This window comes from Coloeus monedula, assembly GCF_965178545.1.
Source record: "Coloeus monedula genome assembly, chromosome: 1".
Classification (NCBI taxonomy): domain Eukaryota; kingdom Metazoa; phylum Chordata; class Aves; order Passeriformes; family Corvidae; genus Coloeus; species Coloeus monedula.
The window spans coordinates 83,270,056-83,282,889 of record NC_138781.1 but is presented as its reverse complement, the minus strand read 5'-3'; the positions used below and the strand labels follow the sequence as shown (position 1 = coordinate 83,282,889).

General features: G+C 39.8%; 1 protein-coding gene across 1 annotated transcript in view; it reads left to right on the top strand.

The window, feature by feature from the left end:
- The window catches only part of FBXL7 (F-box and leucine rich repeat protein 7), a 176,235-nt gene that overhangs the window by 33,637 nt on the left and 129,764 nt on the right, over positions 1–12,834 (top strand). Inside the window, exon 2 of the mRNA XM_082278735.1 lies at positions 7,213–7,302. Coding sequence (XP_082134861.1) covers positions 7,213–7,302 — 90 coding nt within the window. The remainder of the gene's footprint in view (positions 1–7,212; positions 7,303–12,834) is intronic.

The following is a 12,834-nucleotide window of genomic DNA, read 5'->3' as shown; positions in this document are numbered from 1 at the left end:
TCTGAGGCGCCTGCCCACCCATGGCTGAGGGGCTCAGCCATGCCCTGTGGTGGGGCCGATGGAGCTGGCTGGTGCCTGCACCTGAAACAATTTCCTAAAAGAAATAAAAAACATAAGGTGACTTACTCCCTACCAGAGATATGTTAGTGTAGCCTGTTGGCGTTTGCAGGCGGTTTTGTCGTGTGCTGTGGTACTTGAGAAGGTGAGGCAGGCACTGACTGGAAGAGCAAAACTGGCCAAATTGGCCTGTGGGACCTGAGTTGACGTTTAGCTTAAAACTTACAGAAATGCTGTAGAACTAAGTGCACTATTTCATAGCTAAGTTATGCCAAATTTCACAGCCAAATTTCACAATCCTGGAAGCCGGAGCTGTGGTTTAAAAATAAAAAAAAGTAATGTAAAAATGCTTGTGGAGATTTCACTTGTGAAAGTTTTAAGAAATATTGTCCCAAAGTGCCAGTGCTGGCACATATCTGCAAACTCTTCCAACTTCAGCGTGCTTCCTGTGAAACATTCAGTTTAGTTCCTTTCCTTGGGATTGGAGTTTGTGCAGATTACTGTTTGTTTTATCATATCCTGACAAATGTTGGGTGGAATGAAATTTGGAGCCTGCTTGTTATATTGGCACATGTTTTAATTTGGAAAAAAAAAGAGTAAGCTTTAGAGCCATACTGCTAAGATTTTAGGGCAGAAGGTCAACATGAATTTGTAAATGAACATATTTCATCCTGAAAACAGTTCAGTGAGTAACAATGCTTGTAGGTAGGTAACTTCAGTGTTGAAACAGTGGCAGTTTGCTCAGCAGTTAAGAATTAACAGGTGGAAACCAGTTTTATGACAGAATTTCCATTGGTACAAATGTAAAGTTCAAGGAGAATGATTGTCCACAGTGTGTAGTCCAACTTTACTTTGGATAAATGAATTGATATATTGCATCTTTAAAGGATGCTGTATATCTGCAAAGCCAAAGTACTGCACTAGGCTGCTGATTTCTATGGGAGTACTTGGAAGCATACTAGGAGTCTGCAGACTTTGGAGGTGCAGATTGTAAAGAGATACACTTGAGGTTTTGGTGACTTGGACCAGCATAATGTGTGTCATGGAAACAAGAGAAGGAAAAGAGATTTTTCTTTCCTCTTGAATGATCCCTGATGCTTTGAGGTTTGGATTGGTTTTTTTTCTGGATCTCTACTTGATGTGGTTGGCATGTATTTGATTTTAAAAGAACTTCTCTGAAGATATAAAAGAGAAAGTAGTGATCATCTGGTAGGAAAACCATGCACATATGCACTTTTGTGTTGAGAAATTTAATTTGTATAATGTCATGTGGATAAGAATTGATGGCTTAAGTAAATAAAATTTTCAGATTTTTTTACATCAAAGTCATTGTAATATAACACTTTTGGACAGTTAAAAAGATTAATGGATATTCTGAGCTTAATTGCTTTCTGCTCTCTTTTCCTAAATGATTACTTTGTTTTTCTGTTTTTGCATTTTGTCTAATGTTTCACTTCAGCATGGCAAGCCGTGGATTTGGCCCTACTATCCATTTAATTCCTGAGTGTAGCGGGTTGGGTTTGTAACCAGGCAGAAACACCAATTTAGTGTAGCGGTTTGGTCCAAAATACTCATTACTGTTTATCTTCTGTAAGATAAGAATTAGGAGAAACACAAAGCAGGCACCAAACTTGAAAGAAATATAAAGAAGTTTATTAACAGACCTAAAAGAGGGGGAAAAAAAATTATACCACCTTCAGAACTCTCCTCCTCCCCCCACCTTCCTCCCTTCTCCCTCTGACAATGTAAAAAGACAACCCTTAAGATGTTCAGTCTGTTTACCACTGCCATAATAACCTTGTTTAGTCCATTTAGAGAGAGAAGTCTCTTCTTGTTCGTGCTATGAAAACATTATCATGAGAGAGCCGCCCACTTCCAAATATTGTTCAGTCCATTTAGGAAGAGGAGTCTCTCTGCTCGCATGTGAGTCCCTTCCCCCGACTTGCAGCTTTTCCCACAACTGCTTTTGAGGGTCCACTCTTGAAGGTTTTTGGGGTACAATTTTAAGGTTGAGCCGTTCAGAAACAAAAAACAGAGGCCCTTCTCCTTCCCTGGGAGCAAAGGATCTTCCTCATCTTCATCGTTAGGACTATCTCTGGGAGCATCTCTAGGGACTGAGGTTTCTCCTTTCCCGTTTGGAGCAAAAGTCCTCATCTGGTTCATCTCTCCCTGTCCAAACTTCTCATGGAATTACAGCTGCGTCAGCATCTGCCTATCTCAGTGCAGGTGCTTTTGCTTACGAGTTGAACACTCCACCCCCCATATCTTCATGAGATTACAACTGGTACTCTGATATATCATAGTTTCACAACAGAATTTCAGCTTTAAGCATCTCCTCTCTCTTCCCTCACGTTTTCAGCTCTTCACAGCAATAAAAGGGTTAATCTCACCTGGGCCTTGCAGCTGGAATGTTGAATTTTTCTTATTGCAGTGGAGAGGGGGGAGAGCCGAGCCGCTCCGGCTGCCCACGGCAAGGCAGTGGGGGGGGTTCCATGGCTGGAACAGGTCCATGGCTCCAGGATGGCCGTGGCCCAGCCCAGCCTGGCCCAAGCAAGGCCTGGCCGGGCCCGCTGGCCCCCACACGGGGCCCGCAGCCACCTGTGCCAGCGCCGGAAACGAGAGAGAGCTTGGAGGGGGAGTTTGCCTATTCTTAAATGTGGATCACAGAGGCGGTCACAGCTTTAAGTGGCTTAGAGAATTGTCCATATTCAAGCTGGCCAGCTGATAGGTCCCAGAGGAAACTGTATCAGGTCCCAGAGGAAACTGTAAACACCCCTTAGCAAGGACATCCCTTCTGGGACTATGCTTGCTAACCTGTGACACTGAGGTACCTGTCACTGCCTGCTGAAGAAAGGTGTCATCACATAAGAACTTGATGTCAAGAGAAATACTGCTGTTACTTTCCAGGGTGACACATAAGAAACAATGGTCAGGTCAGCCTATCTTTATGAGATCTTAGAAGGATGTGTAAAATAGGGCATGCAAATGCCCATACACCAGAATCCAAGGCAAATGTGCTGCAAAAAAACCTAGTAAAATTGTTCCAGAACAAGAGAAGGGGACTCACTGTGGTTCAGACTAGGACAGGCTTTGCACATGTGGTTCCAAAAATAGTTTTTCAGTGTCATACAGTTATAGACTGTGCTTTCCCAGGTAAGTTTAAATTGCATTGATTCTGTCCCGACTGACTTGTGATGTCTTTGACACTTCTCAGCAGTGAGTGTGACTGGCAGAATCCAAAGTCTGCAAAACTAAAATAGGAAACACTTTTATAAAACAAACATAACATTATAGTCAATATAGCCATCCGTGATGATAAAAAGAAAGTTAAACACATTATTTTAGTAGTCATTATTCAAAAGAGATAAGGCAGATTTAATGAGGGCTACTGAGTAGAAAGACATCTATGGCTGAAGAGTATACGTGGGCTACAAAGACCTGAAGACAGACAATGTTCAGAAGAAGTATCTGTTATATTATATGCTTGCCTGATTCTAACTTTCTTTCCATCAGGATCAAAATGTAATCTGTAGGAAATAGCATACTAGGTTAGATGGCTGGAATCTTGTTCCTTCCACTATTGTAAGATTTTGGCACTAGTAGATGGAAAAAAAAAATCTATACTTTTGCTTCTTCAGAAGCAGGTCAAAGAAATTATCTGAATTGCAACTGTGTAGCTGTGTGATTCTTTGCAGGTGTTGTGAGGTTTGTGGTGCCTTCACTCCCAGTGTGAATTATGTTGTATTCTAGGAAAATAGATTTCTTCTACCATATCTACCTACTACCATAGTAGTGCAGTTTCCTTTCTTTTCGATTGCATCTTCTGGTTGAGAAATAAAGAGCTGTTGACTGTATGAAGGAAACTCTAGATGATTGCAAGTCATGTTAGGGAAGCTTTTGGCAGGCCTTTAATTTGTTTAAGCAGAGGATCAAATACAGTCATTACTGCTCTAGTCTTTGCAATATTGGCCTCTGTATGATCCTTCTAGTTGTCGTTGCATTAGAACTGTTGTCAGGATATATTTATGTGCAATGGCTTTCTCAGTGCACTTTCTGAATTGGAGAGGAACTGGCCTCTGGAAACAGTGTTATACTGTGCTTTAAGTTTCCCTATGGCATTAGGGGAATCGGCAGTCTTTGAATTTCTGTGATTCTAATATTCCATGTAATCATTTAGGTTGGAAAAGACCCTTACAATCGAGTCCAACTGTGAACCCAGCACTGCCAAGTCCATCAGTAAACCTTGTCCCTAAACGCCACATCTACATGTCTTTTAAATACCACCAGGGATGGTGACTCCACCACTTCTCTGAGCAGCCTGTTCCAGTGCCTGAACACCCTTCCAGAGCAGAAATTTTTCCTAGTATTGGATCTCGACCTCCCCTGGCACAACTTGATGCTGTTTCCTCTTGTCTGTCACTTCTTACATGGGAGAAGAGGCCAACTACAATCTCCATGCTGAACAGCTGCTGCTCTCCTATCCTTTCCTCTTTGGAGAATATTTAAAAACTGTTATGTTTTAGCTCTGGCACGTGTACATGAATCTGCAGTAGCCAAATCTAGCCTACTAGAAGCTTTGTTTTGCACAGAAAAAAACTCAAAACAAAAGATATGTATTGTCAGCTAGTCTCTTTGAAACACATTGAAAATTACTAGAAAGTATGTCTTGCTTCCTCCTCATCTGAATGGAGTGTTTCAGAGTAGGCAGTAAGGAAAAAGGCTAACTTTGGGGCTATATACAGTAAGAGAAGACTCTATCTAAAAAAGTAATTACAGGTAGAACTGTATCCAACCAAAGCAGTAACTGTGGATATTTTTTTCCTTAATTTTTAAATTCTTGCAAGGTGTTAAAATGTTTCAAAGTTCAAGTAGATTTATATGATAAATTTCTACACTTACATTAGGCATTTCACAATTTCTATAGAAGTGTGCAATTGTAAATATGTTGCTGCTGGGTGTACTGACAATTAGTAGCTTACAGTGGGTGAAATATTTTGGTTATGCTCTTTGAGGTGGGCTTGTATTTAGGGTAAATAGAACTACTATTGGTAATGGGGAGGTATGGAGCCTGGGAAGCATTCACTTTGTGAAAACAACCCATGCCAGGTATGACCATCTACCTACTCTGCTGCTATTTGGTATCACTGACTTCCTCTTGCTCTTCCCTCCCCCTCTCCCCCCCCCTCCCCAAAAAGATAAGTTATTTTTTAGAGGAATCCTGTTCATTTGCTTTGAGGAAATAATTTTCCAGTTACTCTGTTTAGTTTTGTTTTCTTTCTATTAATCTCTTAAGGAGTGCGGATACCCCTTGGAATTTTGTTTTCTGCCTCTGCTGTTGGAGTTTTTGATACATAAGGACTTGCAGGTAGTGGCAATACTATCTAAATACCTTTCCTGTCAGTAATGATTTCATTATCAGGTGCTGCAGGTGTTTCATGTTCTTTGGCCTCTTCCTAGGAAAGAACATTTAATATCTATCCTTGCTTTTCTCTTCTGCCTTTCTTCTACCACAAACCTCGTTGCCTTAGCCGGAGAGTTATTTTGGGGCAGTAATTTCTATAAAGACCCCACAGTCCATTACTCCAATTCATGTCACAGCTTGAGAGCAATTGAAGTGATATTCTGGAAGTGCTGCTTCTTGGTTTTGCTTAACTTCTTAAAGGAATGTAAAAAGCAGTTAGTGAATCATTGGAAATACACTTTTTTCTCTCTCTCTTCACCCTGCCCAACTACTAGCTTTAGCCATTTATTTTTTTATTTCCTTCTGGCCATTTTAATATCCTTTCACTCCAGTTCACTTCATAATCATGTCTCAAATCTAAGCATGTTAACTTAAGGAACTTTCTGAGGAGAATGATTCTCTAGGGCTGGCTGACAGATTAAGTGGCAGTACCTCCATTGTGAAGCAACCTACATTTGCACATTCTCCAGTCGTTTCCCATTAAAACTTAAATCCTTGTTCTGTTGTGGCACCTTTAAAAAGCAGACCTCTCCCTTACATCTAAATGTTATGAAAACCAGGCATACTGTAACCCAGAACCCCAAGGAATGCGTGATTGAAATAACAGATCAGAAAAGTCTCTTGCTAACATTCCTGTGATTATAGGTTTACTCAAGTGACAGAAACTTGGTGTCAGCTAGATTTCTGCATACAGCCTAATTTTGGTCAAAAAAATAACACAGGTCTTAAAGGCTTCAATGATGCAGTGTTTGTGGGGACAGGTAACTTCTAAAAATGCAACAGTACTCACTGCATTTCCTCTCTCTAGAATTATCTCACTTATTGCTCATTGGGTGGTTGGTCTGGTTCCTGCTGCAGAGTACAATGTATCCCCCGTTAGTAATTACTGAGATTGAGTAGAATGAGGGAAGGGAAACAGAAGTGACTCCTTAGATCCTCACAGGTAAACAAAAAGACAGCTTTGGTTTAGACAACTCTGCTCTTCTGTAATATCTATCTGGGTTAATTTTTAATGTGTATTTGGATTTCTTTTGTTTGTAACTTGTATCTAGATTTTGACATTCTGCATGTAGGTCTGAAGACGCTGATGTAGGAAATTCAGGAAAAGCTTTTAAGAGAGAAAATAAGAGAAGGAACATCCATAGGTTTTGATTTACAGTTAAAAACCCTCCACCATTAGTGAGAAGTTAGTTTTGAAATGGTGTATTAGATCATGCAGTGAGCATGGTGAAGGAGAAAACAGATACCTTGCTTTCATTTTCACATGACCAAGTGACTTGAATACATGATGTGAACATATTAAAAACAGAAATCTAAACTCATCTAATGTATTTTGAATGTAACCATTTATCCTGATCTGTGTTAGAGGTATTTGAATGAGTAAACTGAACATTTTAGTTCCTCTGATGTTGTTAATCACAAACATTTCATTTACAATGGAGCTTAGCAAATGTGTAGTGGCACAGGAGACTATTTTCAGCCTTAATACATGTGAAGATGCACATGCTAGAAGTTACAGTGCAGTTAACTCCTACCCTGGTGTGTACAAAATGCACATCAGCTGCTTTAAACTTAGTTTAAAGCTTCCTGGAATTGTTACAGGTTCAGATATTGAAGGTCTTTCTATTTCAGAGTTGATACTCATGTTTGTTCTCCCTCTCTCCCTCCCTCTCCACCTCTTTCTCTTTTTGCAGGCAAGGGCAGCTCAAGCATCTCATCCGACGTGAGTTCCAGTACGGATCACACACCCACCAAAGCCCAGAAGAATGCAGCTACCAGTGAAGGTAGGCAGCTGGTACTCATTACCCAGGTCAGGCCCCCCAGCAGAATCCTAGCAGTTTTCAGAAGAGGAACCACTCCTCCTCATTCCTTCTGTGTACAGTAGCATTGGTCTGCTAGGAATTCAAAAACAGGTCTTCCTTTAAACAGTTTTCACTTTCAACCTGTGGTAGTTTCTGATTTAAGTTTGTGACAAAGGATTTAAGATACTTCTGCAGAACCTGAATGTAGAGGGTTAGGAGTAATTTTGTGTGCCACTTCTTCAGCAAAGACTTTCATACTTAAGGTTTTATATGATCTGATTTTGCAGTTATATTTAAGGATATGCTTGATGGAAGCTTTTTGAAATACGTTTTAGGTCAAATATCATCCTCTTTCTTTTCATACTGTGAACACCATGAAAATGTGAGTTGTTTGAGAGGAGTTTTTCAAAAGTATAGCTGTGGGCATGAAGAGATGACATGGATTTAATTAGGTCAATACACCTCACCTACAATTACTGGAGTATGTCATCACCCAGGGCTAGATTTTTAATGTCCAGGGGAAGGAGATGTCTTATCTATCAGTATTAGCACAGTGTTGTACTAACTGGCCTATGAACAGAGAAATGCTGATTCTTCCTTTCTGACTTCTTACATGTGAGTAGGTGTGCTCTGTTAAATGGAAGTCTATTTGCCCTGGTTTTTACAATTGTGTCTTTGAAGGCTGGGAGGAAATAACGATATATAATGATGTAAGCTAAAAGGATTTTTAAAAATTGTACATTTATATGCCTTAACTAGTATTTCTGTTTAATTCTGTCATAATGATTTGGTTATATTTGGTAGTAATCAAATAATAATTCTGATTTCTTACACTTCTGTTACTACAAATTAAGTTACAAGCTCTGATTACTCTGAGTCTAGCTTTATTTCTTATGGTTAAAAGAAGTCAGACTTTTGAAAAGTTCTAGTTTGGCAAGTCTGACTATGACTGTAGAATCTGTTCAGTAAAAGCAGTTCATGTAAGTAATAAATGACCACATAGATCACATAGGCTCTGTTGTTGGGCATGCATAATCCCCCACAAAAAATGAATATCTGGCACCTACGAATCATTAGAGATACCAGTTTAGAATCTGTGCCAATAAATTTAACAATAAACAGATAAATGGTTAATAATGTTAAGTTGAATAGTAGACTTCATATTTCTCTAAACCGTAGATTCAAAAGTTTTGAGGTACCTGAAAGAGGTGAATTACCACGACACAAAGTAGATTTAGGAAGTCCATTCTCTGTATGACAGCCAGCAGTGAAAAAGAAAAGAAACCACAAAAGAATAGTGGAAACTCTGAAGTCAGTACTCAATAATTGCTCTAAATTTCTGTTCTACTTCAGTCTGTAAAGCATTTTTTCCCCCTTGGATTCAAATAAGTTAACGCAAAATAATCCTTTACTAATCTCTAAGATTTATGTTCTTAATTTAGCCCATTATGGAGCCAGTGAATACTAATGTTGACCCTGAAATCTTCACCACTAGTTTGCAGCTGATTAATTCATTAGTGAGGGAGGCTTAAATGCAGGCCAGCAGATACTGTAGTAAAAATATGTTTTTATGAGTTCACATGCAGAATCAGAGTTCAGAGCAGTGTAATTGTGTATTCTATACTTGGAGGAAATTTCAGATGTTAGCCTCATTTTTCTGTGCCCTGGAATAGTGTGATTTGACAAACACTTATTTTGACAACAGATTCAGAAGAATGTAATAACCAGGGAGCATAAGAGTTATGCAAAGGATAGTGAGACCAGAGACATGGAAGCAGTTGGGGCAAAACAGGTGCTGTTGAAACTGGTGCGGTTACTGGAAGGCCCATTTATCAACTTGTGTCTGGATTTTTTACTAATGCTGCCTCTTTTCTCCATGAACAGTAGACTTATGTTGAAGGAGGATTCAGCTGATAATAAAGACTCTTACCTTCCACAAGATGAGTTGAGTTCTGCGCTTAGGGAAGGCTGAATGTTTTTGTACTGTTCAGTTATAGAGAGTAATGTCCAGGGTCCAGCTAATAACAGGAGTCTGATTGTGTTAGATGCTGTAAAAGCAGTGGCACTTATGTATTTTGGGGTGTGTGCATAACATTTTTTAACTGTTAGTTAAATTTACCTACTCCATTCTAGTATTTGCCTACCATGGTACAGTGGGTGGTACATTTATATTTCTTTTCACTGGAGACTTTACTGCAGGGAGAGAATGCTCCAATTCTGCCTGTATTGTAAATTCACAGCACTGTGTGCTGTCCTATGAATGAGTCATGTGTTATGTGGCGAGCTGTAGGTATCTAGGTTTGGCAAGGGAGGGACTAGGAAACATTGCAGGTGAACTCTTCTTCGCCTTCATTGCCATGGGAAATGATCCTGATTGAGCACATGGCAGATGGCTTCTTTGCATCCTCTGAATTTTTACTGCCAGCTGAATTCCTGAGTGCCCAGCTCTGTGAAGAGCAGAATGTTTGGGGCTGAAGGCCTTTCACAGCCTCTGCTTTCCAGCTTTTCAAACAGACCTAATTCTTTCCAGTTCTGTACAGCTTGTCTTCTGTTTCTGTAAGACAGGTGACACAACACTTGTTGAAGCTGAATCAAGGGAATGCCTTGAAACAACTAGAAAGGAAATTTGTGGGACTGATCCATCCTAGCTCTTGTACTGTACAGCAGAGAAGCAATCATATAAAGTACTACTTAGGCAGGTACAGATTCCCAAGAGCTGCAAAATCCAAGCAGGATTCTTGCTTGGAAGGGCGAACCACCTCAGGAAGTATCTGACAGCAGGTGTTGCCATCAGTTTAAGCAATCAAACCATACTCTTCATCCTGATGACTGCAATCATGTTACCTGTCGAGTTTCAGAGCTATGATGTTTCTCTACAGAATGGGTACTAAAATGGGAAACAAGATGCTTGAAATGGCTTGTGTTGTTCCACTCCTAGATATGCTGTTAAGGGAACATAATTTACCTCTTTTGATGGGCACAGGTGGTGCAGCTATGGCCAAAATAGTGGTACCCTCCCTCACATTGTAGATTTAGAGCGTCTGTAGAGTTGTGGAGTATTTTATATTTCAAAGAGACAAAATGTTGATCCTGCTATTGAGTGTGTCTGGGTGATCTTCCCCCAGAGAAGGACAGTGTGTGTTGGTATCCTTAGCCAAACAAGCTTCACTCAGTGATGCATTGGAGGGGTAACCACTACTCTGTTTTTGTTGCATAGAGGAAAGCAGACAGTACCTGGCAGACCATGTAGCTTCTTAAATTCAAGCTTTGAGATACCAGTGATGCACTTGAGAGGGATGCAAAGGTGAGGCTGTACTGGTGCTGAAGCTGGAGTCCAGTGGCTCTCACTTTGTGTACTTCAGTGAAGGGAAGGTGGCAAAACCCAGATGTCTGGTCCTCAGTGTAAATCACAGGCTGGAGAGACCTGCTTGTTTGGCTACAGCTTGGCTCAGAAGGAAGGTGGTAGCCTGTGGGTGTGCATGCATGCTGATGCCTCCACACTGCCTCTCTCCTGAGGATACAGCTTTCTTTAGCTTTGAATATCACTGCCTTTTACTTCCTTCCCAGTCTCGGACGTTGTCTGCAATTCTTTACCCTATCAATCAATTATAGTTAGAAACTTGAGAACGCATGAGTTTTTACTACCCCCCATTGCTCTTCTGGCAAGTGAAAGACTAAATGGATTTTTGTGGGCCATTTAAATGCAATTTGCTAGACACAGTCTCAGCTGGAATATTGTTGTCTGAAACTTGATTTAGAAGATTAGACTGAATGACTGTTTTTGTATGGGTTTGCCTTGATCAGGGAGTTTTCTTCTAACACTTACCTGCAAAGCATGGAATGTTATGTCCAAGCTGAACGCTTTGTATTAACTTGACAGACTGTTTTTCAAATAAAAGAAATCAATACTGTTTGCAGTTCACTATAGAGCCATTAAGATGTAATCCAGAGGCAGCTTTAAGTTGAGAGCTCATGTATGAGCTCAATGAATAAGTTCTAATTTATTTCTCAGCTTCTGTAAAATCAAATTGAAGGATTAGGTCTGAAGCAAAACACTATTTTAGCAAGGGGACTCAGTGCTGAAGTACCTCTGAATATATCCCATTAAATCTTAGTATTCTGAGTGTTGCAAAAATATGGTGAAGCCAGCTGCTGTATTTTGAAGAAGATAAAATTTTATCTGCTTTTAGTTGACTTCTAGAGACCTTCAAAGAGTTAGTATTTTACTTTGTTTCTCCTTTTGCAGTACTCTGAAAATTCTAGAGTGCACTGCAATGTATGTTTAGTGTGCAGATCAAATGCTTTTTTTTTTGGCAGTAGCTGTTTGTATGCATCTCAACACAAGGTACTTCTTCTGCAGTTTAGGTATGTACTAGAAAAGCCCTCCCTCTCATAATTGTATCCTCCTTCCTGTTTTAGTTGTATCCTCCTCCTGCTGGACATGATGGTGCAGGGTTTACAGCTGGACTTGATGATCTTAAGGGTTTTTTCTAACCTAAGTGATTCTATGTCTCTCAGAGCAGCAGGGCATATAGCTTGGTGGGAACAATTACATTCATTAGAAACCATTCCCTCCATTAAATCATCTTGGGGGGCAACTATGTGAAAATGTAGCACTTTTCAAATATGTAGTGCTTTAATTACTCATGTAAAAGTGCTACTGTACTCTGTGCAAGATGATGGCTTGGTTGATCAGGCTGTGTTTGTGGCCTTTGGCCATCCTTTTATTGTGGGACCTGGCCACTGAAGCTTCTATATAGAAAAATGTCTTTTCCCAGAAAAAATTGACCTCAGTATCAGAAAACGTTTATCACTGCTCTACATGGGAATATATTAAGTGACATTTCTTGAACACAAATTTATTTGGGTTGTGTGCCTCTCATTTCACCTTACAAGTGAGGGAACAAAGTACTTGTTATAGGATACTTTCAGGGAGGCTGTAATTAATTTAATTTCTTTTGGCTTCATGATCAAATTCTTTCAAAACATGTGGTATCTTTTGGATCTCTGAGTAATTCTTAATTTATTCAATGAATTTAAGAGGAGAAGTGCTTGTGTTGTGGACTGTGATGGACAACACGAAAAATTTGGGAAGATGGAGCCGGTTCTTTCCTTCTGAATGCTTTTTGTATTTTAAATGGTTCCTGACTGAGAATCAGCTCAAACTGAGATTCAGGTGAGTGCAATCCTGATCTTTTTTCAGAGGGAGATAAAAATCTCAGAGAACTAGTTTGCAAATAGACATCCTTTCTGTGTATTAAGGTTCACATAAATAGGTAGGTAGCTATGCTTGGTATTTCAGCATTCCATTGAAGGTTTTGAGTTGTTTGTGTAGCCTCTTGGGGCACTGAGCTAGGTGTTGTGGCAAAAGACTATTGCTGAAAAGAGATGCAGTTTTTTACCTGGATTTTCTTGATGATCACTTATTTCATCTGATACCTGTTAAGAAATCTTTTCCCACTACAGTTCTTCACCGTTTTTCTTTTCATTTTCTCTTTAACATTAGAATTTTAT